The 27,984-nt window shown below is 41.3% G+C and overlaps 2 protein-coding genes across 4 annotated transcripts; one reads left to right on the forward strand and one right to left on the reverse strand.

Moving 5' to 3' along the window:
- On the reverse strand, window positions 1-17,693 carry trim13 (tripartite motif containing 13). 3 transcript variants are annotated; one of them, XM_042334358.1, is made up of 3 exons: window positions 17,606-17,693; window positions 9,593-9,719; window positions 1-2,997 (listed from the first exon to the last, which is right to left on the reverse strand). In XM_042334358.1, exon 3 carries the CDS (start codon window positions 2,986-2,988, stop codon window positions 1,765-1,767), a length of 1,224 nt encoding a protein of 407 aa, XP_042190292.1. In that variant the 5' UTR covers window positions 2,989-2,997; window positions 9,593-9,719; window positions 17,606-17,693; the 3' UTR covers window positions 1-1,764. The 3 variants fall into 3 exon arrangements, with proteins under 3 accessions (XP_042190292.1, XP_042190291.1, XP_042190293.1); XM_042334357.1 differs by lacking the exon at window positions 9,593-9,719; XM_042334359.1 differs by lacking the exons at window positions 9,593-9,719; window positions 17,606-17,693 and adding an exon at window positions 17,386-17,549.
- A 2,512-nt stretch (window positions 17,694-20,205) lies between these two features.
- Window positions 20,206-27,103, forward strand: LOC103190104 (SPRY domain-containing protein 7). Its single transcript, XM_042334334.1, has 5 exons — window positions 20,206-20,357; window positions 23,354-23,470; window positions 23,984-24,150; window positions 24,580-24,682; window positions 26,262-27,103. The coding sequence occupies exons 1-5, from the start codon at window positions 20,252-20,254 to the stop codon at window positions 26,357-26,359; spliced, it is 591 nt and encodes a 196-aa protein (XP_042190268.1). The 5' UTR covers window positions 20,206-20,251; the 3' UTR covers window positions 26,360-27,103.
- The last annotated feature ends 881 nt before the right edge of the window (window positions 27,104-27,984 follow it).

A 27,984-nucleotide genomic window follows, 5' to 3' on the forward strand; every position in this document is an offset into this window, starting at 1 on the left:
TAAGCAGTGACAAAACATTTATTCACAATCAAACAGAAATGTTCCCTACATAACTGTATTCTAGTTTACTCACACATTTATTCACACATAAACAGGAAATGCTACTGGATTCATTTTGGTCAAACATAGACATTAGTTGTCCTTATGACACCCAGGGCCTGCTCGAATGTAAGCAGACCATTGCAATGGCATAGTACTCCATGGCACAGTGTTTCAGTTCTATTGAAGTTTGAGAAATCATTCTTAAATTGAGTCATATTTTTAAGTGCCCCTCACACTATATTACTGGCTGGAGTGCTGCTTGTTTGTGGTCCACATTTTCGTGGCAATCCATTGGTTTCAATCCAGTCTTTGGCCTCCCATCACTGATGGTTTGTTTGAAGACTGCCAGTGTAAGAACAATCTTGAAGAAATGGAGACGACTCTATCTGCTGTAGGCAGTTCTCTAAGGCAATCCATTGCTTTTCAGTGGGAAGCATGCTGGTAGGAACATTTCCAGCATCAAGGAGGTTGCACACACTTCTGATCTTCCCCTTGGCACATCTGGTTTCAGGCAGTTTCATACAAGGGTGCAGAACCCCTGATTCTGAGATGTCACATTTGTTATTTTTTTCAAATCAAATTTGGGAGATTTCTCCGTCTTTGGAGCCTTACATAATTTTCCTGAAGTTTAAACACATTGTGAAAGATGCTGGTATCTAATGAATCTTCTCCCTCAGATCTGTGAGGCACTCTTGAAGGTCCTAAGACTGGGCTTTCATGAAGGAATCAGTCTGCTTGGCTTCCAAAACTTTATGAACTTATTTTATGCACAATTGGCTGCCACTTTCGCTGACTAAATATACAATCAATTCACTTTGCAGTATATTCTGTGAAACGCTTTGCGACATCTCAACAATGTGATGAGGCGCTATATCAAATGCAAGGATTATTATTATTATGACAGCAGCAGATGGGGGATAGCATTCCAGTAGGAAAAAACATCAACACATGGGACCTGTGAGCACAACTACTAAATAAAACATAAAGTTATTTTATCTCGTTCAATTCATCATACTGAATTTGGAGCATATGCTTATAACCTCCTATAATAAATACACATTTCCAAGGTAGGTAAATTTACCATAGAGTGGCAACTACCTCCAGTCTATACTACTTAAAAAATAAATGGACGTATTGTTTTTCTAGAAATTAATAGCAATTTAACCTCTTTAATATTTTGGATATAAAATCATATCTGAGGCAAGAACCTATAGTAGTGAGAACCAAAATTTGAGGAAAACTGCACTGATCTTCTTTATTTACTAAATGTGAGCATTTACTTCACTGGTGCAAGTTCTGTATTATATGACGCAGGCAAAAGCAGTAGGTGAATGACAATTAATATTCACAGCAGGCATTCTGTTTTAGAACAGCTTTTTATAAATCTCCAAGTAAAAGGGGAAAAAAATGAAGTCTGAGCAGGGAAACTGCTATCTATGTTCAATCTTCCCTGGTCCTGTGGGCTCACTAGTAAAGAACATTAAAATGTTGCATATTTGTTAATATGGTGGATCTTACAACAACCGTACATCATATAGATTTTCCTATTCTACTTGAATTTCTACTTATCAGTGAGATGCTAATTCGTTCAAAATATGGGAACATTGTAATTTCTCATACACATTTCTAAAAGAAAAATAAGCCTGGATATCCAATATAAATCCAACTCTTTGATGGTATACACTATAGCTGTGATTTTGTAGAAGTGATATTTTGCTTTGTCTAAAAGAGTTTGCATTTGGTCTCCAAATATTCCATGTTTTCCAAAAGCCACTGAAACTTATTTTTACAGGCTTGATATACAAGTGAAACTACATCAACAATCTCACCCCAAAAGAAGCCTGTGAAGTAGGTTGGTTCCATTTTATCATACAATGAACTAGCACATGTGTACAGATGAGTTTTCAGAGATACAAACATCTGAATCACTAGATCACTATGATAAAATGCCACAATAGAAAATATGAGGAGACAGACAAATGAAATTGCAAGGAATGTATGTGAGTTGCTACTAGTGGGCTTGAATCTGAATGTATAATTCTCTGTGGGTAAAGTGACTTTATCAACATCCTTCAGTCTCACATTATCCCATTGGCAAGTGTTGAAGTTTTTCATTACTGGATGCACTTCAGCAACCATATAGGAAGGCAATGGAGTTTCTTTGATGACTTTGACTTTATTGCGGAACTCCTGCATCTGCTGCAGAAATAAGACTGGATCAGTGACATCTCGAAAGGTTTCTGCAATAGCAAAAGCCCTTTTCTGTTCTTCAAGGATCAACTTCAATTTATTTATCTCTGGATCATATGCCTGCATCACCACAAGCTTCATGGTTTCAAAATCTGAAAGAATTTCATTCTTCTTCTGCTCCAGAGTGTGCTGCAGCTTTGTAAAATATTCCATAACCTTATCTGCATCCTTACTTATCGATTGTAGGGATTTTTTCTTGTTGCTTTCTAAAGTCTCTAAACAAGACCATACATCAGCAGAATGCCAGGTTTCCAATCCACGGAAAAGCCCAACAAAAGCTTCTCTCTCCTCCACATAGGCATCTTTAATAGCACAGAAGGAATGACCTTCATGATCTCCCATTGTCGCACAAAACCCGCAAATTAGTAGAAGATCGGTTGAGCAAAAGATATTCAGAGGTTGTCCACTGTGCTGTCTGCAGATTGGCATTTTAGGTATAATCCGAATTTTGTTGTACTTCTCTACTATTCCTCGTAGTGAATAGTTTACTTGCAAGTTGTTAATTCCCGCAGCAGGAGTTTCTTTACGGCAGGTTGGACATTTGAAAGGGACTCTCCACGGCATTGACCTGCCACTTCCTTCCAGGATACCTTCTAAACATTTCTTGCAGAAATTATGTGAGCAGGGAAGAACTCGTGGATCTTCAAATAAGCAGCAACAAATGGGGCAGGTGAGCTCCTCTTCAAACAACTCCATTGCATATCACTTTAATAAAAAAAACATAATTAACAATTTAAAATTTCTTGAGAAACATCTATACAAAGTATACAATTTATGTAACACCACAAAAAAGCTATACAAAGTTGAATGATAAAGTTAAAAGCAAATGGATAAAGCTTTTATATTCAAACATATATTAAACTTAATCTTCACGATTCCTCACTTGATGCATAGCTGATAACAGTCAGACCATTAGACATGGTGCACAATCTTGCAAGAAAGGAGAGGGAATCCAGGAACACAAACACACACACGAGCCAGGCCACATTTTAAGAGCTCTCAACAGAATAGTCCCAAAGTTTCCTCCTAGTAAGATGGAATCAGTGGAGGATATACTCCACAAACTGCTTGGAGGTCACCTATTGAACCATTTACTCTTAGAGGTGATATAACTAATGGGAGGTTCTCTGAGAACATCCCATTCTAAAGGTTACTAATTATCTCTGGCTAACAAGGCAGAAGTCAGAATCATGGGTGCAGCCTCACTACAGTGGTGTGTGGGAGATGTCTTTGATTTGAAGAAGAAAAAAGGCCCAACAAGGTGGGTGGGTGATCTTTCCTTTCTTGTTATTATCGGAACACAAATCTTTATAAGCTTAGTGTACATCTGCTCCAGTGGATTTTTAGTTAATTGAGGAATGCAATTTAATTATAATGGTAGATAAGATGTAATAGAGCTTTATAACCTATGTCATATGATATCCTAACTAATTACAAAAGAATTAAGGCCTTCTAATTGTAATTGTGTGTTTGGTGCACATGTGAACATGCATGTGTGTGTGCATGCATGTGTATGTGTGTATGTTCAAGGTGAGAAATGTCACTGTTGGGACATATATTTTCTGAATTTTGGGTTCCGTCAGTATCATGCATTCCATCAGATAAACAAACAAATAGAAGTCCCTCTACGCTTCCATTGTAATTACCAGCACACCATTCTCACAGTCTCTCCAAATGAGAATGATAATTTAGCTCAAATTAGTACCAAATTAGGATCTAAGATTTGTATCCACTAAGAACTGAATTGGGACTGACCCAAAATTCACTTAAGCATTTTCAGCAGCAGAGAGAGGAGACTTTCATCTAACTGATTGGACTGGATCCAAGAGATCCCAGAGGTGAAAAGAAAATGTATTGACTCATGGCAACACTCACTCTCCCATTTCCTGACTTTTATGATTTGGGGTATTTTTACTTTTTCAAAAGTACAGTACTTGAACAAAATATAAGAGAAAAAAATGCAGAGAGTGTAAGGAAGAAAATTGAGTAGATTAAAACAGCATGAAATACTGGAAACCAAATACAAGCAAGAAAACTGCACTACAATTTGCAACATCAAACATATAGAGAAGGCAATGAGAGGTATGACCAAATGCTGACAGTAGACACATTTTGGAAAATAAATGTGCAAGCAATTTTTTTTATGGTCAGCCTGACACAAGCGGAAACCTATCACCATGCTTAATATGTCCAAACAAAATAGAGTAATTTGCCTCCAGGTTGGAAACTGGTTATCATAACAAAGCACTGACACATGTATGGATCTTCCATTCCATTTTACTGCTCTACAATGTTCAGCATCTCTATAAAGAAGTGAAAAGATTCCTGGAGGATAGATGCCTTGGATCCCTTCAGCCTAAGTTTTGAAAAAAAAATTGGGTCATTATCAGCAAAATGCACTTGGAGATAACAAAAAGAAACACATTTTGGAGCTGCATAGTGTTAGACACATTGGAGGTCTAACTCCATGTACAACATTGAATGAGTTACTTAGTGGTGATCAGGCACCAGACAAGGGAGGTAAAGTCAGATACATAAAGCACTAACTACCCCACAGAAAGGCACTGGCAGAGGTATTGGTGCAGTTTGAATGTTTGTCCTTTCAGCTGATGATATATTACATTCACATACTCTTACCAAATCCCTATTACCTGTATCACAATTCATTTCCTGAATTGAATGAAAATTTTACACGAACGGTGGGTAGCAGCAAAATATACTTAAAAGACACATCTTGGGTTCTATCTTTCATTGAACTTCTACCTATAGCTTAGATTCTGCCTACAACAAACTTCATTCATTCCATGCTGAGCCACGGTGCTCCCTAGGCAGCTCATAGGGAGTTTCATGTCCCTATTATCCACTTAGTGAGGGCTCAAACTTGCACTGGACAGATAGCGAATGGATGACTAGGTACTGTCCTCCGTGGAGGGTGGTAGGCAGAAACAGAGCTAAGCAGGGTCTTCTTGGAGCTGAGCTGGCTTCAAAGTGACATTAATTGGACATCTGGCTTGGACAGAACAATCACTGTCGGTAGCAATTCTTACCACTCAACTCAGAAGTTGTGGGTTTGAGCCCTAGGTTTGGAATTTGAGCTCATGTCAACCACAACAACAACTTGCTTTTATATAATGCCCCTCATGCAGGGAGGCGATCCAGACTGCTTCACAGTATGGATTGAATAGTTGAGTATATTCATATTGTATATAATTATGAGTATATTTATAGTCTTCTAGGCTAACACTCGTGTGTAGTCCTGGGAGCACTGGCTTGTTGGAGGTTCCATCATTCCAATGAGACTTTAAATCAAGGTTCTATCTGCACATTAAAGATCTCATTGCATTATTTGAAAAGAGAATGGAGTTTGCCCTGCCAAACAACCTCCCAGATAAGATTGGTCGTTAAATTGATGGCTGTTTGTGGCACACAAATGGGCACAAATTGGCTGTTGCATCACCTGCAAATACAGTTAACACTAAAAAAATCCTGCACTTTGAGATGTTACGACAATATGATAAGGAACTCCATTAAATCCAAGGATTATTATTATTATCTCAGGATATCCCTACTGCGACAGTTCTTACCCCTAATGTAAACGTGCAAAGTGTTTCCCACATAGTGAACCAGGTGATCTCTGTTTAATCCTTCTCTGTGTGTGCAAGTTCCCTATTCTAATGTGTAACTTCACTAATGAGAGTCAATACGACGACAGGTTCCACCAGTGCTTTATAATTATAGCAAAGGGAGGCTTTCGTCAGAGTCGTTTGCACTAATGGACTGTGACGTAGGTTCAACCTGTGTATGTAAATCTCCTCCTTCCTGATTTAAACAGAGACTCGAGAAGCATGATTAAGAAAGCTCAATGACACTTTAATGGTTATTCACAAACCCTATGCCTTACTTAAACTGCCCATTAAATATGAAAACGTTCCCAACCTTGGAAATAGAAACCCTAACACACTATAACTATACAACTAGCAGCCTTATCCATCGTTAATAAACATAGGATAAAACAATCATGACCTGAAGGACTCCTCCTCAAGTCAGACACATACCTCTTTGATGAGAAAACAAGATGAATAGCGACCACGAGTCATTTGGGCTCGCTCCTTTTAAGGGCATTAAGCCCATCCTCTTTTAGAAAGTATCTATTGATACTTTTTCCCTGCCAAAATTGCAATGTATCGCAGTAGCTCTGACCTCTGGATCCTTCCGATCCTCTTTTTCCCCACCAAATTGTTGCCAAATCCAAACTTGATGTTGCCAAAGTGGTATTTACAGTTAAAATTAAAATACTGGCTATAGACTTTAAATCGCTCTTAAAGCTATATAGCGTATGTTGTGTAATTGGATGTGGTTCAAGCCTTCAACAACAAAATTACATTTGTATAGAGCCTTTCACGTCGGGAGGACATCCCAAGGCGCTGGACATCAGTGTTTCGGACCCAAGCTGGGGGTTGGGATTGGGGAGCGTGGAGGGCAGGAAGGGAAGGAGGGTGATCGAAGGCACAGTCGAAGAAGAGGGTCTTGAGATGGCTCTTGAAGGAGGCAAGAGGTGGGGGCGAGGCAGAGGGATTGCGGGATGGAGTTCCAGAGGGTGGAGGCAGAGTGGCTGAAGGCCCACCTGCCAATGGTGGGGTGGGGGGCACGAAGCAGGCTGAAGCCCGCTGCGCGGAGGTAGCGGCCATGTTGGTAGGGGGTTAGGAGGTCACAGAGGTAGGGGGGAGCAAGGCCATGGAGGGCTTTGAAGGTGAGGACCAAGATCTTGAATTATATCCTCTGTGTGATGGGAAGCCAGTGGAGTTGGGCAAGGATGGGGGGTTGATAAGGTCACGGAGCCTAGTGCGTGAGAGGCCACAGACTGCAGAGTTCTGGATGATCTGTAGCCTATGGAGGGAAGAGGTGGGGATGCCAACAAGCAGGAAGTTTGCATAGTCAAGCCTGGTTGTTATTAATGCTTATTAATGAGGGTTTCGGCTGCCTGCGGTGTGAGTCATTGGTGGAGCCGGGCAATGTTGCAGAGGTGGGGGAAGGCAGAACGGGTCATGGTATGGATGTGGTGTAGAAAGGATAGTTGAGGGTCAAACAAGACGCCAAGGTTCCGGACTGGCTTAGTAAGGTGGAGAGTGCAACCTTGGATGGTGATGCTGTCAGCGCCTGAGGTGTGCAGGCGCTGACAGGAGCCAGTCAGGAGGTCCTTCAATAGCACACAGGCTTACTGAAGCTCTCAACAATACATAGACACAAATATATGTTAAAAGAAGGTTAAGAACACAAATAATTGGATGTCCATAACCCTACATAGGTATTCCCTAAGTATGAGAAATGACACAAGTGAAACCCCATCTCTCATTGTAAGGGACTAGTGTTAAATAATGTACGATTCAGTTACAGCTGAGTTTGTCTGTAGGAAATGAGCACTGTACTTCAGCTCAAAAGGAACTCAGCTTTCTGAAACGGATCTTGACCAACTTGTTTCCACAAGCTTGTCATGCATGATTAACAAAGATCAGGGCTACGCCTTCTTCCTTTAGCATAGAAGCAACATAATGTGGATTGAGAATTTATCTTTTTCAGGAGGCAGAATATCTTTTGCAGACACAGACATGGATAGTTTGAGTGGAAGAGAAAACAAAAATATAGTAAATTCTACCTTCACTTTAGAAAGTACCAAGCCTGACTATTTTAGTCACCTCATTGGTAGTTAAACACCTTTCTCCTTTGAGGTTGGAGTACAGTGCTTCCTTCTCACTGGCCAGTTAAACTGTAAATAAAAATACAGAATTGAATACCAGTCCTTTTCTCACTGACAGGGAGATTGGGTTTCCTTTATCGTGTTATTTCTCATACCCAAGGAACACGTCACCAACTTCATCAAGATAACAATCCAATTATTATTATTATTATTATTCTAACCAGTGACCAAGTTGTTGCTGGTATCTAAATATTTTTGTAAGTACATCTCTGAGACAGGAAATTTCGTACACAACATAAGTAGGCAAAACAGATTATATTTATCAATAGAATTAACAATCATTACAATATATCAAAGATGTAATACATGAAAGGAGAATACAAAGTGTTCCCACAGCAACTCTCAACATTCCACAAAAGTAGGGTTTGTGAAAGGAGCAAACAACATGCCACAGAGATGTCATGTGCTTAACTAGAAACGGCTTAGATACCGAGTGATATGTCATGACACAATGTTGTTTATGCGTCAAAATATAATTCCACGGGGAAATATAATAATAATAATCCTTGCATTTGATATAGCGCTTTTCACGTCGGGAGGACGTCTCAAAGCGCTTCACAGAACACACTGTAAAGTGAATTGACTGTATATTTGTGGGCGAACGCGGCAGCCAATTGCGCACAGCAATGTCCCACAAACAGTCGTAGATTGAAAATGACCAATTTATTATTGTTTTTGGTTTTGGAGGGATTATTATTAGGCTCTGTGTGGAGTAAGGAAACTCGCCCAAGGTTTCGCCCTCTGCCTGGAATTGAACTCGGGTCTCTCACTTGCAAAGCGAGTGCTCTAACCACTGAGCTACAGGACTCCACAATAGATGGCTCAGTGGATTAGAATATTGTTTTTATTTCAACTCAAGGATTTGAATCTAGCCTTAACCTTCAAACCCGGTTGCTCTTTCAGAGCTGATAAGGGACTTACATGAAATGAGTTTGGCATTTGGCTCCCTGTGGATACAAGAGCACAGCCCAATGCTGTCCATAATTTAGCATTTATGGGGTAACTAAAAAAATACAGGAATACACCCCACACCCCCATTCCCCCGTAAAGATAGAAACACATTCTGACTTATGCAGTCACCAGGGTGACCTTCATGATGACACCAAGGACCTGAAATCCCACTTTCTTTACATTAAAAATGCAAAAAGCCGCATGAACAAAAATCTCTATTGTGGCAGGTTTGGGTATAGCCTCTATAGAATTAATGAATGGCTCCTGTACAGTTATTACCTAAAATCAACCTGAAACATATAATCAGGTAAAACTCACCACAGCACATCAGCTGGGCATCTGACACACGCAGAAGCTTATCATCATGCTTAAGAGTATTCAAACCAGAATGAGATTTCCATGTATGACATCTACACATGGACTTACCACGTGTTTAAAATGGATACTTTGTACACATCTGCACACAAACATTTCCATGTGAAATCCACCATGGAGGGAGTAGTGCTCTGACCTTGCACAAGATAGCTTCTTCCCCTGCCTCTTCCCTAATACTCTGAGGCTCGCAGCCCTGGGCACATCTGTACTGGTACTCACCTCCGCATACAGCCCTGGCAGCCTCCGCCCTGTAATCCTGTGACACAAACCTGTTTCAATACCTTTTAGCCTTTACCACTGAGCTAAAGCTCAGCGTACGGCAGGTGGCTTTGACCAATCATTGCTGCTGTAGGTGAGAAGAATGACGAAACAGTTATTGAAAATAAAGAAAAAGCACTCTCTTCCTAGCAACGCTGCCAGTACGTATGGCTACAAGAAGATTGATTAGAAGAAAAATCAATTGGCTGGGGAATTCCACTGCCGAGACCTCCAGGGAAATTGCATCAAATATTGTGGCTCCCCTGCGTGTTGTCGAGAACATCGGAGATTCTCAATCTCTAACTTCATTCAAACATGAAGTGAAACTGAATGACTTAACAAAAAAAAAGTGGGTGGGGAAAAAACATGCAGTTAAGCTTAAAGCAAAATGTTGTGAAGCGTACATTAAAAACAATTATTTCTATAATTCTCCTTGAATTACCAACTTTGTCATAAATGCACAGAGGTTTATATTAAGCAGAGCTGTAAAGATCGAGTTACAAAGGCCTCAACAGATTTGATTTAAATTTTGCATAGTTAATTAGATAGATATGATAGACAGTATTAAAAGCTACACATGATTGGTTCATTACACAAACTGTGTTTTCGCATAGGCAAGTTCCCACAGCATTATTAGGATGTAAAGGGTTCCTGTACAGGCTAAATGCAATATATTCTTGCCTGATTGCATTTAATGTGTTTGGCGCACAAATATGTAGACTGTGACCAACACTACTTTTCTTCACCTCCACCACACTCCCTGTCACACCAAATGCCGCTGAAAGATGGCTCTTCCCGCACTAGGTTCCACGAGCCTATTGTCCCCATCCTCGCCCTTCCCACTGGCTCCCCAGCCTCCAGCAGATCAAGTTCAAGATCCTCATCCTAACCGTTAAATCCCTCCATGGTCTTGCCCATCTTACCTCTGCGACCTCCTCAAACCCTACCCAACCGGCCACTCCTTCTGCTCAGCGGGCAACGGACCTACTTCACGTCATTTGACTCACTCCTTCCCTTGCCTCAACAACAACAACAACAAGATTTCATTTATAGAGCACCTTTCACATCGGGAGAACGTCACAAGGCGCTGGACAATTGGGTCAGGACCCGAGCAGGGGCGAAATGGTCAGGGTGAGGGGAGGAAAGGGAGAGAGCGAGGAGGGGATAGAGAGTCGAGGGGGGAGCTGAAGGCACGGTCAAAGAGAAAGGTCTTGAGACCGGCCTTGAAGGAGGAAAGGGAGAAACCAAGGCGAAGGAATTGGGGGATGGAGTTCCAGAGCCTAGGGGCTGAGAGGCTGAAGGCCCGGCCACCGATGGTAGGGCAGTTGGGGCGGGGGATGTGGAGCAGACCGGAGCCAGAGGAACGGAGGGTACGGGCAGGTAAGTAGGGAAATAGTAGGTCGGAGAGGCAGGAGGGAGCAAGGCCGTGAATGGCCTTGTAGGTGAGGATGAGGATCTTGAATTTGATCCTCTGGGGGATGGAGAGCCAGTGGAGGCGAGCGAGGGTGGGAGTGATGTGGTCCCGAAGCCTGGTGCGGGACAGTACACGAGCTGCAGAGTTCTGAATGACCTGCAGCTTGTGGAGGGAGGTGCCGGGAAGGCCGGCGAGGAGAGAGTTCCCATATGAGGTGATAAAGGCGTGGACCAGAGTTTCAGCAGCGTGAGGGGTGAGGTAGTGCCGTAGTCTGGCGATGTTTCGGAGGTGATGGAAGGCGGTGCCAGTTGTGGCGCAGATATGAGGAAGAAAGGACAGCTCAGGGTCGAACAGAACCCCGAGGTTCCTGACTGGCTTTGAGAGGTGGAGAGTGCAGCCTTGGATGCTGATGCTGTCAGCGCCTGAGGTGCGGAGGCGCTGTCACGAGCCAATCAGGAGGGCCTCAGTTTTGCGCACGTTGAGAAAGTTGTCGCTCGTCCAGGACTCAATGTCAGACAGGCAGGCTGTCAGGACATCGGTGGTCGTGGAGTTGAAAGGTAGAGGAGGAAAGGTAGAGTTGGGTGTCATCCGCATACATGTGGAAGTTAACCCCATGTCTGCGGATGATGTCACCAAGGGGGAGCCTCCTTCAAGGTCCGTCTTGAAACTTTCTTCTTTGCCCACGCCAGGCTCCACTGTCTCTCTGTCTCCCAATTAATTAAATTCAAGGTCCTCACTGTTACCTAAAAATCCTTTCACATCCTCGCACCTCCCTACCTCTGCGATCTTCCCCTACCCCACTCCTCTGCTCACGCCCTCTACTTGGCTGCTGCAGGTCCTCCACCCACTCCGCCCCACCATTGGTGGCTGAGACTTCAGCTACTATGCCACTATCCTCTTGAACTCTATCTGTCCACCCCTTCACTGAATATATTGCAAAGTGAATTGACTGTGTATTTGTGGGCAAAATGCGGCAGCCAATTGCACACAGCGGTGTCCCACAAACAGTCACGGGTTGAGTGAACCCATAGTTTTTTTGTAGGGATTATTTCCAATGGAAAGTGATCCACCAAACGACTAACAACCAGGTTCCTACTTACTACTAGGTAAACAGAGGCATGTGGAGTGAAGAAACTTGCTTTAAGATTTTGCCTGATTGGGAAACTAACCTAGGTCTGCTCGCTTGCAAGGCGAGCATTCTAACCACTATGCTATGGGACTCCATAATGGGGTAATCCCTTTTATAACTGACACCATCAAAGGGACTATGCATAACATTGGCTGGAATTTCAACCAGACTGCTTAAAGACATTCTATAACATGGATGAAACTTTCTTTTACATATGATTGGCTTTCACAGGAATGCTTTGTGGAAAGCAAACTGCACTTCTACTGGAGGGGCAATTTACCCATGCTAAATACTTAATTACAGTAATGGTCGCTTTCAGCATATCTACAAAACAAGATCAAAAAAACAGCTGTAGAAACAACAAACATAGTTTCCTGTGATGATTATTTTCTGCTGCTAGATCTTTTTCATAGGCTGTGAAATTTCAAGCCAATCATTGGAAAATATACCATTCCAATACTAACATCCCTTACATTGGTGAGCACGAAATTCACCATAACAAAATTCAGCTGGAAATTGTGAATAAATACTTTTAAAACTAAACTGCATCAACTGTCCGTCTCTGTAATTGAAAAAAGATTTCATACACCCTGGAGTTGAAATAGCAGTGCTGCTGAATTATCAGTGTGAGTGGTAGTACAGACATTTTTTTTGTGCTGTGTGTGGTGTGGGGCTGAATTCCATGCAGGTTGAACTTTATGGAACGGAGACAAGGAGAGCAGTAGCTCTGAGATTCAAATTGTGTGAGTTTGGAGGGCCTCCTCAGCAGGTCATTAAACTCAACAACCTCTTGAGGCCAAGCAACGTAGAAAGGGTGAGTGCACATTATGTCTCTTTTATGATGTCAGGGGCACTCACAGTTAGGAATTTCCAAAAAACCTTATGCCTCGCCCTCTTACTCCACCATAACATGTAATCCAGTGTGCAAAATATCATTGCATTACAGATATTCACAAAGAACACCGTATCCCGTACCAGGTTTCTAAGAACGAGACAAAACTTTTGCATCATTTCATTACCATCTTCATTTTGTAAAGAACGTGATGAACATCAAGGTAGATGATGGATCTGTTTTCATTTTGGAGAGAACCTGACAAACATCAATGTAAATGATTGATCTACATCAAGCTCTTTGGGACGCTACCCCATGTGAAGGGTGCTATATAATGCAAGTTGTTGTTGATCTGTCTCCATTGCAGAAGCTTTCAGATCAGCTTGTTGTCGCAATGTAATATGATGAGTAACATTCATTGCAAAAATGTCCTGAGACATGAAATTAAGTTATTAAAACAAGAGAAATCTGAAGGCCATGATCTATCCTGTGCTACATTATAAAATTAATTGTAATCAATTTACATTCTTTGTGTAAGTGAAGGAAGGTACTGTTCTTGAAAGCAAGTTATCACCAAATTCATAAATAATGTGTTTCAGATGGGTATCATGCTTGTCCAGATATGGTCAAGGTTACAGATGATATCATAAGACAGGGGAGTTTAATCACGTCCTAGGAATGAAACTTCTTGCCAATTAAGGAGATCTCTCTTATACCAAGCAAATATTGCTACAAACATTCAAAACCAAAATTATAATAGCAATAACGTTTTGAATTGCACATAGTCAATAACAACTTTGATAACAAAGATGTACAGTAAACACACGCAAAATGAATGGATGGACCCGGAGATGAGATGTGAACAGCCATAACTTTAAATGCCACATAGAAAGATTGCTCAGTACAGCATCCCCCAGGCACTAACTAAATAACTGGTATAAACCGGTTCCATTTAAAGGCCTACACCAGCAGTGAGGCTTTCATTTCACACAGAAAATAGGCCATCTATTTTATTGAGTATTTCTGCACACCAACCATAAATATACATGCCAAATTAGATATGTACTGTAGCTCTATTGTGTAATCCCCCCTTGAAATATTATGCTAATTTCAATATATTTATTATAATTTCATCACACTCCATTCACATGTTGATATTTTCAGATTAATCTAAACAGAAAGTAATGTTCTTGATGTTTTAAAAGTTATAAAGGGAAGTGCATTTGTGTGGCATTTTAAAAAACTCAGAATATTTAAATTCTGACCTTTATATTACCAACATACAGCTTTAAAAAACAATAATAATTTAGTCACTCAATCCATGACTCCTTGTGGGACACTGATGTGCGCAATTGGCTGCCGTGTTTCGCCCACAAATACACACTTTACAGTTTATTCTGTGAAGCACTTTGAGACGTCTAGAAGATGTGAAAAGCGCTATATCAAAATGCTAGAATTATATTATTATTAAAAACATGCAAAATGTACTTATATTGTTAGTCTGTTTGAATCAACTTAACAAAGTCTGGAATATGAAGAAAACATAAATCTAATTATTCATTAACAACTGTTGAATTGTCAACAGATTTTAAATTAATAAATTTGTTTTGGAATCCCTGGACATCTGTTACATAAGTAAAAGCAGAAACACTAACGCATAATTCAGTCACAAACAATATGATGAGGCCATAATAAGATAACCTTGGAATTTGTCCATTAATGGTTTCCATGTAAAACACAGACATTGATATGAGTCCATGTTGGCTACATAGAAAAAAAGTTGCAACTAATCGAGGTTCATACAGTACTTCATGATAAAATTCCATTCCCAGCACTGACACCCCTCACTTTGATGATCACAAAATTCACCACAACAAAATGCAGGTGGCAATTTTCAATATCTCTGAATGAAGAACTCCCTTTTAACCTCTCCCCTGGTACTTTTGCTAACAAACCTGTGACTGGTTTCCAACTGAAGAAAATAGTTTTATTTTATTTACTCCATCATTCCAGTTGAGGATCTCAAAGACCTTTATCATTATTGCCTCTGCCCTTGTAAACCTCTCCCAACAAAGACTGTCACCAGCGACTGATCAAACAACTGAGTTCTCACTAGATGTACAGGTGATACAGGAAAGTCCTAAAAAAACACAGCTGCACGTAGAAGTGTTTGTGACTTCGGCACCTTCCTCCTAGATCTAGAAAACTCATAGTAACCTATCAAAGACTGTCTTTGCTATTTGAAGATGTTAATTTTCAATAGTACTGTAGTTTGATTCTGCACAGCAACCAGGGTAGCTGGAATCCAGATTTAAGTGCACGTGTTCACAAGCCACAGTTCAGCAACATTTTCCAGCAGCTGTCATCCCATACCTCAGAATTTCCAAAATCTATCTTCAGAGTGGGAGGGGGATCTTTGCCAGCTTTCTTACAATATACCATCCATTTTGGTGTTCAAAAGATCCAAGTCCAGTACCAGGTTTGCTGAAGCCACCTCTCAGTGTAGTCTCATTTCTATTTCAATGCAAATCCACTTCACAGATTAGACTTGTTCACATATGAACCACAGGATATCTTGCTGCTGTATACCTAGTTGGTCCGATCTTTGTCTTATATTATTTGACACCAACAAATTTCTCAGTTTCACAGTACTATATATATATAATAAAACCGGCACAGGCACGATGGGCCAAATGGCCTCCTTCTGTGCTGTAAGATTCTACGATTCTATATCCATTTTCTCCATGAGCACAAAAGACACCCCAAAATGTTTTATAAAACTAAACAAAATAGGAGTTGTAAATGCCCCACACAGTGTGAGATTGAGGCGTACAGATAGGAAGGGCCCGAGTTCCATTCTTCGTCTCTGGCCAGTCAACTTGACCTCCGCTGAAGTGGAGTGGAGTTGAATTCGTCTGAAGTTTGCTGACCCTAATCACCGTGACTCCTGGAAGTGCATGCGGGATGATGGTTGGGTGAGGGTGTCATTGCCTGGGCGCTCAGGTTACCCTACGGTTGACTTGTCCAAATAGATGTGTCACACTGACCGACAATCTCACACGTTAAGGCTGGGGCAGCAAGCGTCCCCCCAAACACAGCCCGACCTGATCGAAAAGCTAGGTGTGTGGGAGTGACTGGGACACACACTGGTCTGATGGCACACACCCACTGTAGCTGTCAAACCAGCTGATCCTGAGAGAGAGACACACAGAGAGAGACAGACAGCTGATCCTGAGAGTGAGACAGAGAGAGAGATAGAGATAGAGACAGACAGCTGATCCTGAGAGAGAGACAGAGATAGAGACAGAGATAGAGACAGACAGCTGATCCTGAGAGTGAGACAGAGAGAGAGATAGAGATAGAGACAGACAGCTGATCCTGAGAGAGAGACAGAGATAGAGACAGACAGCTGATCCTGAGAGAGAGATAGAGAGAGAGACAGAGATAGAGACAGAGATAGAGACAGACAGCTGATCCTGAGAGAGAGATAGAGAGAGTGACAGAGATAGAGACAGACAGCTGATCCTGAGAGAGAGACAGAGAGAGAGAGAGACAGAGATAGAGACAGACAGCTGATCCTGAGAGAGACAGAGAGAGAGAGAGAGAGAGATAGAAAGAGAGAGAGAGAGAACTGATCCTGAGAGAAAGAGAGAGCTGATCCTGTGTGTGTGTGGGGGGGGGGGGGGGTGGGGGGGGATCAGCTGAGTAAAAAACAGGTACAACAGGAGCAATAAAAAGATGATTTTTTTTAAAAAAGAGAGAAAAGCGCAGAGTTTTTTTTGTTTCAACACCAGCCTTTGGGAGGCACAACGTCTGTCTCTCCCTGGGGGGGGGGGGGGTGGGGGGGAAATGGCACGAATTGCAAAGCGAAAAAATTGCATCGCATCGCATCACATCGATCACGAGAGCGAGTTGCAACAATAGTAATAACGTAACCATAAATAAACAGTCAATTAATAATAACAGCGAATGGGTAAGCGAATTGCACCAGCACCAAATACAGCTGTGACATTTGCACCCACTCCTCTCCCCCTCCTCTCCCACCCCCCCCCCCCCCTCTCTCTCTCTCTCTCTCTCTCACCGCACCCTCCCTGCCCTGCCCTGCACTCTCTCAGCAAAAGCATTGCATTGCAGGCATTCCGGCACAGCATTCATCTCTTATTAATAATAATAATAATAATAACACTAACAACCACCGCCCACCGCGGGGATCTGCAAAAAAAATACAGTAAATAATAATAATAATAATAAAAGCACACACACACACACATATGCCATCTTTTCGAGCGTCCTTTTTTGCAAAAAAAAATATACGTGTGTATGTGTATTATATTGCATACTATATATATATTATATATAGGTGTGTGTTTGCATCGTACCCGATTGCCAGATCCAAAGTGTTTTGTTTGCGGCGATGCATGTCATTGACTGACTGGTGACCGACTTGTCTGTCCAGAGCAGTGATTTCCTTCAGCTGTTTCTCCATCAACTCAAAGTCCTCGCTGTCTGCACTTACAGTCTTTACCCCCCAACCCCACACACCCACCACAACCCCCCCCCCCCCCCCCACCCAAAAAAAGGCAAAGCTTCCACACCCACCTGCAGCAGCACAACACATCCCCTCTCATCATGGCGCTGTCTCTCTTAACCTTCCCAATGCAATTCCAGCACAATGTCTGTGTGTGTGTGTGTGTGCAACAGCTCCATGTCGAGGGGGGGGTGGGGTGGGATGGGTGGGGGGGGAGTCATCCTGTCAAATTCCCTCACTAGCGCCACTGAACAGAACAGCAGCAGTTACAATACATAGTGTGGTCTCCAGGCAATAGGGCTACCTACCTCCCAAGGGACGCGGGTGACATCAAATGGACAGGAGACGTTAAGTCCTGGGCGGTTAACCCACACGAAATACAGTTTGCAACTTTGCGAAACACAAAAACAAATGGACAACAACAACACATCACCTTCGTACGTACGGCGCCTTTCGGGTCAGGAGGACGGAGGCACCGGACAGTCGAGGGTTCGGACCCGAGCTGGGGGTTGGGTTGGGGTGGAGTGCAAGGGAGGGTCCGGGGAAAAGGAGGGTGACCGAATGTGCGGTCGAACTTACTCAATCCGCTCTGCAGTATATTCTGTGAAGCGTTTTGAGATGTCTCAACGATGTGACAAGGCACCATATCAAATGCAAGGATTATTAGTGGTCGTGGTATTGTATAACGTTGCATCACCATATGAGTGCTAATTCGAAAACAATTAGTTCCGTCTTCAAATGCATATTTTCTCTTGCACTTAGGTTCTATTTTCTTTATGTTATTAGTTTATGTTAAGGGAGAGATATTTCTGTTTTTAAAGAAATTAAGTGTAATTTTCATGTTCCGCTTTTAAAAAATATATTTAAACTTTTTTTTTAATGATTTTGCTTCTATAAAGTTAGAAGTCTAATTCCAAACCCACTAAGCCCGTTTCTTTGTGGTCTGCCTTCTGGGTTACAGTGACCAATCTGACAAACCTTCAGGGAACAAGCTGAGGTACAGTGTACTCTACCATCCATATACGTTTTAAAATGTGTTTTAAGTTGATAGATTGTTGTGGTGAAATTACAATATTTGTCTTTGTAACAAACCATAATAATAATAATCCTTGCATTTGATACAGCCTTTGACATGTCTCAAAGCGCTTCACAGAATATAAAGTAAAGTGAATTGCCAGTATATGATAATAATAATCCTTGCATTTGATATAGCGCCTTATCACGTCTTCGAGACGTCTCAAAGATTTCACAGAATATACTGTGAAGTAAATTGACTGTGTATTTTGTGAGCGAAACTCAGCAGCCAATTGTGCCTAGCAGTGTCGCACAAACAGTCGTGGATTGAGTAACCAAATTACTATTATCATTATAATTTTGTGTTTTGTGTGCGAGTGTGTGCATATGAGAGAAGATGCAAAATTTCAAGGACGTGTAGGAGAGTGGTGGAATTTAAAGTGCGTTCACGGGTGTCAGCAGCTGTCAGGGCTTTGGCCCAAGGCGTGTGTGTAGGGTTGCAGCCTGAGAGAGCAGTTTCAGACAAATACAATACCTTACTTGCATTTTATTTTGGTGGATGGACTGTGAATACAGTATACAGCTTTAGAGTTTGCTGATGAAAGGTTAAGGGCAGAGTCAGCAAGAAATTTCCTGCAGAGGAAAACGCAGTATGTTGGCAACCCAGTAATCTGAACTTGTTCCAGAGGAGCATTGACAGGTGACTGTATATGTGGTCAATGAGGAAGGCTTTCAACCCAGAAGTACAGATATTGAGGTGATTGACAATGGGCTTTCGCTAGGTCGCCAGCAGGGAAGTTTTGCCAGAAATGAATATACACTTGTAGTCCAAAAGTCAACCCAACACCAGCCTGAAATGAACCCAGTATTCCGCGTCGCCTCCAGTAATCTTGGGAGTGGCCAATTTAAATGCAGTCATTTTGAAACAATAAGAAAAGGTCCTCGGTGGTGGGAGGGGGTGGGTGGGGGGGACGGATGGACGGACGTTTTACGGGTTTCGATTAAGGTTTCTTAAACGAGGCTCCCACCCAAAGCTGTTTTGGTGGAGTCCTGGCACGGATTAATAAATAATAATCCTTGCATTTGATATAGCGCTTTTCACGTCGGGAGGACGTCCCAAAGCGCTTCACAGAACACACTGTAAAGTGAATTGACTGTATATTTGTGGGCGATTGGATTGGTTAGAGCGCTCGCCTCACAAGCCAGAGGACCCGGGTTCGATTCCCAGGCAGGACCTCGCGGTAAGCAGGAACCCGATTGTTAGTCAACTGGCGGATCGCTTTTCCGGGGGCTGATGATTCCTTCCAAAAGGAAAAAATTTGGCCGCCCGGTCCCCGCGGCTGTTTGCGGGGAGGCTGCCGCGTGCAATCGATCGGCCGCCCCGTTTCGCCCGCAAAACGTGCGGTCCATTCGCTGTCGCGGGCGTGTTCCGCGAAGCGCTCGGAGGCGACTCGGAGGCGCGATGTAAGGCGCTGTATATCAAAGTGCCGGGATCGTCGTGAGTTGGGCAGCATCATCATCGCGGTGATGAGTTTCACGCACACAGCGCGAGAAAAACCCGCCCGATTGGGCGTGAACCCGCCCGACCTGGAAAACCGAGGAGCTGCCCCCCCGAACTGCGATTGGATGATTGCGCGCAGGCGCACGCGGGGGGGGGGAGGGGAGGGGGGGGGAGAGGCGAGCAGAGGCTGCCGGGAAGGAAGATGGCGTCCTCGATCTGGTGGTGCCTCGGCTGCTGCGCGGATGGCGGCTCCGGGCACATTCAGCTGAAGGAAATGCCCGCAGTCCAGCTCGACACGCAGCGCATGGGTGAGCGAAGGGCCCCGAGGCCTGAATAGGCGGAAACCCCCCCCGGGGGGGGCCTCGGCGGAGGGGAAGAGTCGGTTGGACCGTTTAAACCGCGATCGACGGAGCAGCGACCCGAGCGCTTCCGCTGCTCCCGCTTTTGACGGGGGTGGGGGTCCCGCGATTTGAGGAGCCCCGAGGCCCCGCCGGTCTGGTGTCCGGGTGTCTGGGTGTCGGGGAAACCCCCCCCCCCCCCAACCGAAAAAAAAATAATGCAGTTCAATTCCAGAACTTGAATGTCCAGATGATGATAATAATAATAATAATAATAATCCCTCCAAAACCAAACTGTAATAAATTGGTCATTTTCAATCCACGCCTGTCTGCGGGGCGACGCTGCCGCGCGCGGTTGCCCCCCCCCCCCCCCCCCCGCGCTTCGCCCACACGTGTACGGCCGATTCACTTTGCGGTCTGTTCTGTTCTGTGAAGGGCTTCGAGACGTCGAGAAGCCGCGAAAAGCGCTTTATCAAATGCAAGGATTATTATTATTATTATTATAAGATGTAAAAATAGCGGAATATCCAGTGTTCACATCATATAAGTTTTATGGCTATGGATTCCTGGGATTGATTAAACAGGAAATGTAATACTGCACCTGTTGGTGAATTCCATGACTGGATATCCAGTCCACTCATGGGATACCCTCATGCCTTATCCCTTTTGAGGAGGCTTTTTTTTATTTTATCCAATCCTTTCCTGAAGATTTTGACTTTTTACTGTGATAAGGTTACAAAGACCCTGACTTTCTTCTACCTTATTCCAGCATGCTTCCCCTAACTGAGATTAGTGAACAGTATTCCAATCTAGAGTTTACTGGTCAGTATGGCAAATGGGATTAAATGATCTGCCTGTTGTCTGTTAAACCAGTGGAACAGTCTGAACAGGCTAAATGGCCAACCGTTCCATATCATTATGTGTAGTTTAAAATAAGGCTGGTGTCACTGATTGCCATTTATGTTGTTCTTTGTTATGTACAGTAGTTATCGACTCGTACTCCGAGACGCTACACTGCATGGAGGGTACTATAAAGATACAAGTTATTGTTATTGTAGTGTTGGAAGGAATCTGTGATTGTTCCACCTTCTAGTGAAGTTCCCTGACCAGATGAAATAAGAGTGAGGTATAGTAATGGAGGTTAGATATGAGTGAACCTATCATATTAGCAGGTACACTGCAAATAATATGAATTCCAGCAACTCTTTAATGAGAGCCTTTGAAGTTTCATAAGAATTTTGGGAGAGGGGAGTGAGAATTAGAAACTCAGTAATCAAACCTTGACAATTAAGTTTGCACACCATTTGGCCCACTATGTCTGTGCTGGTAGGATTTCTACTACTGGTGCTGACTACTTTAATCTTATTCTTCTGTTCTTTCTCTATAAATATGTTTACTCAAGAATTCCACCATTGACTTTTAAATACTGTATAGACTCGGCTTCAACGGCCATTTATGGTACGGTATTCCATGATCTAACAAAATTGTAATCTCCCCTCTTCTGGTGATAAATTATGTATTTTTCTTATTGACTTGCTGATCAGGTTTTTTTTTGGTCAGCTGGGTGTCTGACACATGCATGCCAACTCCATTCTTAAAGCGTATCTAAGGCAAACTACTTGCAGATCTATATATTTATGAAAAATTCACATTGTCTGGTATGGACTGTGCATTTTTATCTTGCTTACCTAATCACAGTGAGTTTAGGTAAAGGTTGTTGAAAACTAAGGCTTGAGGATTTTAGTATGTGCATTGGGCTTATTGCTGGAATTTAATGAGTTAAAACCATACAGCTTGTCATAGTGACTCTGGTAAGCTTCCCGCTGCTTGTCCAGCAAAGACCACCCTACCTAGACTGAGCTTCGGGTAGCAGGGTTAACAATAATCAAGAGTGAAGAATTCCGTCTCACAGTTGTTGGACTGGTTCTTTGAATCTTGATAACAAGCCAGACTGGTTAGTCCATCATTAACAGTGGCTTGGAGCACTGCAGACTTGCCTGACTGAAGAACCAGACTAACGAGACTCCTGCAGAGTATGGACTCAATTCTGATATTTTATTGCTAATCATGTCACCTTGGTGCTAACCTGTCTCTAAACAGACCATTCTTGCCTACCCTCTCCCCAGAGCATTGTCAGTAGTTGGTACAGACAAGTCACTTTGAGGCCCTGCTAGGTGGAGTTTTGTTTATTTTAATGTACTGTATCTTCACTTAAATTTTGCAGCAGCTCTCCCTATGAGAATTAGAGATCATTGCAGTCAATAGCTCAGGTAATAGGAAAATCCATTCAAGAGATTCAGCAGACAGTCAATTACCAATTTAGTAGTCATGATGTTACCCTAGAGATCCATACAATTCCATTTCTTAAAAGGGCAGCGGATCTTAATAGAAACATTCACAGTATCTGCTTCCTCAGTATTGCATAAAAACTGGCAAAAAATGTGATTGTATGTATATTAAATTAATTTAATTTCTGCCTTGTAAATGAAAATTGAAGTAACAGTTTGTTCCTCTACTGGTACCGCTGAATATAAACCTGTTCTTATTGCTGGCTGTTCAGTTATGAAAATATCTGAGCAGGTTATTCAATATAATGACTGAATCTAATGGAGTTAAGATAGAATAACATTTTTAATGTTTTAAATGAAGGGCTAGTTTTGTATCCTTTTGTGAAAGAGGGTGATATCTGTTTTGAATATGTAGTCTATGTTGGCTTAATTAAGTTTCCTATACTTAATTTACAATATTTATTGTAGTTAGACAAAAATGCAGAGTTGATGTTCATGTTTTTCTAATACATTTGTTTGATATGTATTAGAAAAAGGCCAATTAGATTTGGACTGATGACTTACTGTAGGATTAGGTGCATCAGTCAATATTGGAATGAAATTTGCTGTACTATTAAAAACTGATTTCATGTTGAGTTTGAAGGAAAGTCCTCTAATGTATTCTTTTGGTTTTAACAGGAACTGATGTTGTCATTGTGAAAAATGGGAGAAGAATATGTGGCACAGGAGGCTGCTTAGCCAATGCACCTTTGCATCAGAACAAGAGCTACTTTGAGTTTAAAGTTCAGTCAACAGGTCAGTGAAGAAGGAATATTAGACTTTATTTTCTGTTAATAATAATGATCCTTACATTTAATTTAGCGCCTTTCACGTCACAACGTCTCAAAGCACAGTGCAATAACTTTGTGATTTGTGGGCGAGGTGGAAGCCAATTGGGCACAGCAGTGTCCACAAACAGCCATGAAGTGAATGACCAATTTTATTTGGGGCATTGTTGGTCAGGACACCAGGAGAAACTCCCTTCTCTTTCTGAATCGTGACTGATCTGTAAAAAATTACAAGTGGTGTAGAATACGTTATAAGAGTGGCACATCTCAATCATGTTGGTGGTCTGCTTCACAAGTGAAATATCAGTTGAGATTGCAATTATAATTCCAGGGGTTACAAGTTAAGATTTTAATTCAACCAAGACTCCCTATAAATATGGCACCATTCTTTTCAGAAAATAAACCAATTGTAACGTTAGTTTATATTTTGGGAAACTGATAGAAATTATATATGTGTAATTGTAACTTTATTCCTTTCCAGGCATCTGGGGAGTTGGAGTAGCTACACAAAAAGTCAACCTTAATCAGGTTCCTCTTGGCCGAGATGTACAAAGTTTAGTACTTAGGCATGATGGAACCATTTATCACAACAACGAAGAGAAAAACACGCTTCCTGCGAACAGCCTTCCTCAGGAAGGAGATGTTGTGGTATGTAAGAAGAAATTGAAGTTTCGCATTGTTCTCTTATTTGAACATTTAGTTGAAATGATTTTGACTGCCTTTTCAAGTTAAACTAAAAGGGGAGAGGAGCAATTAAAACAACAATGTGCTCTAAGGATATTGGTTGTAAGATTTGTCCATTTGGATTTCATTCGTATAGTTTTGTGGCCAGAATTTAGGAAAAATGCTTTTGACCTGCTGATTTTGTTTAATGGATACTCCAATTACAAAGTGATTTAGCAAGATTATATCTGAATGTGCCATCAGTGTCGATTATTGATTAAATTGAATATTATATAATTTATACAATTGGCCTGCAACTCGGACTTTGCGTAAATCATATTAAATGTTATGGTCCCAATTTATGTGAGTTTTACTGTATAGAATCACGTGATTTATTTTTTCTTTAAATAACAGGGCATTTCCTATGACCACGTAGAGCTGAATATTTATTTGAATGGAAAAAATATGCATTGTCCAGCATCTGGGATTAGGGGTACAGTGTATCCTGTTGTGTATGGTAAGTGAATTATTTCTTAGCTCCATAAATAGTGTATGCAAGAGCTTACTGGTATTGTCATGGCTTTAAAAAACACCTGTTTAACAGAGGCTTTTTTTAAACGTCTTCTAGCAATACTGATGCATGGTGAGATATGATTTTCTAAGTACTGCTGCCTGACACCTTATCTAGGTATCTTCATGCAAGAGTTTGGATGCTCACTGCCATTTGGTAATCAGTCATGTATGGCACAAGGGCACCATGGAGTCCTATAGCTCAGTGGTTAGAGTACTCGCCTTGCAAGCCAGTGACCTGGGTTTGATTCCCGGCAGGGCGAAACCATGGGCAAGTTTCCTTACTCCATATGCCTGATAATAATCCTTCAAAAAAAACAGTAATAAAATTGGTCATTTCAATCCACGACTGTTTGTGGAACACTGCTGTGCGCAATTGGCTCCCATGTTCCACCCACAAATATACAGTCTATTCTGTGAAGCACTTTGAGAAGTCTAAGAAGACGTGAAAAGGCGCTATATCAAATGCAAGGATTATTATTATTGTTCTCTCAATCAACTTACGCATTAACCAATATTGTACTTATTCTTGAAAATATATTCTATAGAGAGTAAATGATTCTTCATCCATTCCATCTCAAATTATTACAACGCCCAAAGCCTCTGCTCTTCACACTGCTGAGATCACCTCTAAAACCTGCATGATTATGGGGGAAAACCAGCTCTGGTTGGCCTGAGTTCTGTTTGTCTTTCTCTCTAGCCTATACGCTTTACTGCTAGGCAATATTGAGACACATCTATTGCTAATTACGGAGAAATTTGATCTACAAATTATTTTAAAGAAAAAGAGGGAATGAGATCTTACCAGGGCTCCACTGCATTGGAATTATAGAGTGGGAATTAAAGCTGATAAGACCTGCATGAAGCTTTAAACAGTAGGTGGCGCAACAGTTTTGCAATCTTGGGTGTTTGGATAAGTTTATAGATGTCAAGCTGACTCAGAGTCTTGTGTTTCACATTAAGTTACAGCAACATCATACTGTGCCTTGTTTACTAGATCAGGGCGCCAAGGCTTTTTTTTAAAAAAAATTCAATAACTTTTAAAACATTTCAAAAATATTTAATGTAAATTGATATTAGAATGATATTATTTGTTTAATTTAAAAATGGTAAATTATGATATTAGAGAGTTGCAGCACTCTGGTACTTTGCTCAAGTAAATATATATTCTTCATGGTCGGCAACTGAACTGTGTGTGGTTGGGTGGGTGGGTGGGAAGCTCCTTCTGGAGTTGAGCTTCAGTTTTGAGAATTCCAGGATTAGAAGAAAAACAAGCAAAAAAGTCTCATTGCTGTAAACTTGGAAACATTTCGAATGGGTTCCACTATATTAACTGGAGGACACGTTTGTGATTTTAGTAGACCGTTGTTTTTGAACAGCTGGAGCTGTTTTTATCTGACAATTCAGTATATACAAATTGATAAACAATAACAATGCTTCAATTTGAAACAATCTTTTTATTGTAGTTCCAGTAAGAATGCTGCCTACAAACTAAACTGATTAATGTATTTCTTTTTATTTTGCAGTTGATGACAGTGCTATTTTGGACTGTCAGTTCAGTGAATTCTATAGTCCACCCCCTCCCGGATTTGAAAAGATTTTGTTTGAACAACAGATCTTCTGATTTGCACTACAAAACCATAAGCATCTCTGCACTGTTACCTAGCTTCATTCTGTTTAGATATTTTAATTTCTCTTCTAAACTTCATCATAAGAATAAATTTCAATGAAAATGCAGCATTCTGAAACCCAGGTTTGTCACAAATTTATCATTTTAAATTGTTTTATGTTGTAAAGCAATGAGCAGTATTTTGAAAACAAGCAATGACTTACAAATATGAAGTAATGGACATTATGCATGTAGTTTTCCTTAGAAGCTAAAAGGATGAGGGCTCAACTATTGTATCGGTGGCCTACCCCACGTAATCATATGTTTTCTGTTCATCACAAAGAGGAATTGAGAAATCACTCCTTTAAAATTACTGTCAAAAGAAAAATATTTCATATCTGAATACTATGTTGTATAATTTCTGTGTTTTAGTTCTTAGCCCCATTATGTTTTTGTTTTTGGCAGTGTACTCTTTTCCTTTACAGGGACTTGCATTTTTTTCTTTTGAATGGTTTCTTTTTATCTCTCTCGCAGCACACAGTTGTCAACTTTCCTTATCAATGTCCTTTCTCTTTTTCATGTTTCTTGGTCTCTTGTCTCCTCAAAACCTTGTTGCGACTGTCATTAGTATAGTTTAAATCGGAGGTTTACATATTCTAACACTCAAAATGTTAACTAATTCAGAGATTAAAATATACACCAGTTTGAACAAACATCAAAATGCAAAATGAAATACCCGTTGATTATCATAACATAACATGTAGGAGCAGGAGTAGGTAATTCGGACCTCCGAGCCTGCCCCGCCATTCAATCGTGGCTGATCTTCTAATCTAACTCCAGCTAATATCATCTTATGTTTTATATGAAGAAACCTAAGATTTAATGCCCTGGTTGATGAATGTATTCAGATGACTTTCCCTTCTGAGAATTCGACTCATTTGTCTCATTGAGTTACTGAGTTCAACACCGAGCACAAGGAGTTCCAGCTTTGGCTGTGCCTCAGTAACAGCAGAGCACATTTGAGAAATCCTGGCGACATCATCTCTTGTTGCCATCCCATCTGAATTCCAGAGTTCAGTGAGTCAAGGGAAGAAAATGAGAATTAGACCTTTTTCTGATTTCTCCTATTTCAAGTATTACCAGGTATTTCTACTGTTGATTATTCCATTTAAAATGATTTGCTTCACAAATTTGAACAAACGACTGAGCCCCATCCCTAGCAATTGATTGAAATTATTTAAAATCATTACTCATACAGCAACATGACAGCGTTGGGATTGTCCATAACGTCTATTATACTAACAAGCTTGAACATGCAGTTTCATTGTTGAGTGTTTCAGGAATTGGTGTTGCCCATAATTTGTCGATAAAAATAGTTAGTGGGTTTTAATCTTGTGTTCTGTCTGAAATGGTTATCTCACAAATGTTCAAAATACTGAATCTACAGATGGAGTTACTTCTGCAAACCGAATATTTAATGTTGTAAACTGTGTTTTTCGTGTAAAAAAGTCTGTTTGCTTGTATATTAATTTAGGGTTTCCTAGAGCTCACTGTATATAACCGAAGAGAAAAGCAATGCAGCAAAATTGTTTAAGTGGAAAAGAATTGAATGAGGCTTTAAAAAAAGTTATACTTTATAC

The sequence above is a fragment of the Callorhinchus milii genome, unplaced genomic scaffold (genome assembly GCF_018977255.1).
Source record: "Callorhinchus milii isolate IMCB2004 unplaced genomic scaffold, IMCB_Cmil_1.0 Scaffold4, whole genome shotgun sequence".
Taxonomy (NCBI): domain Eukaryota; kingdom Metazoa; phylum Chordata; class Chondrichthyes; order Chimaeriformes; family Callorhinchidae; genus Callorhinchus; species Callorhinchus milii.

Coding starts and splice junctions, on each gene's coding strand:
- trim13 (XM_042334357.1), bottom strand. CDS start 2,988: ATGGAGTTGTTTGAAGAGGAGCTCACCTGCCCCATTTGTTGCTGCTTA.
- LOC103190104 (XM_042334334.1), top strand. CDS start 20,252: ATGGCGTCCTCGATCTGGTGGTGCCTCGGCTGCTGCGCGGATGGCGGC. Junction 23,471..23,983: donor GTTTAAAGTTCAGTCAACAG/GTCAGTGAAGAA, acceptor ATTCCTTTCCAG/GCATCTGGGGAGTTGGAGTA. Junction 24,683..26,261: donor AGTGTATCCTGTTGTGTATG/GTAAGTGAATTA, acceptor TTTATTTTGCAG/TTGATGACAGTGCTATTTTG.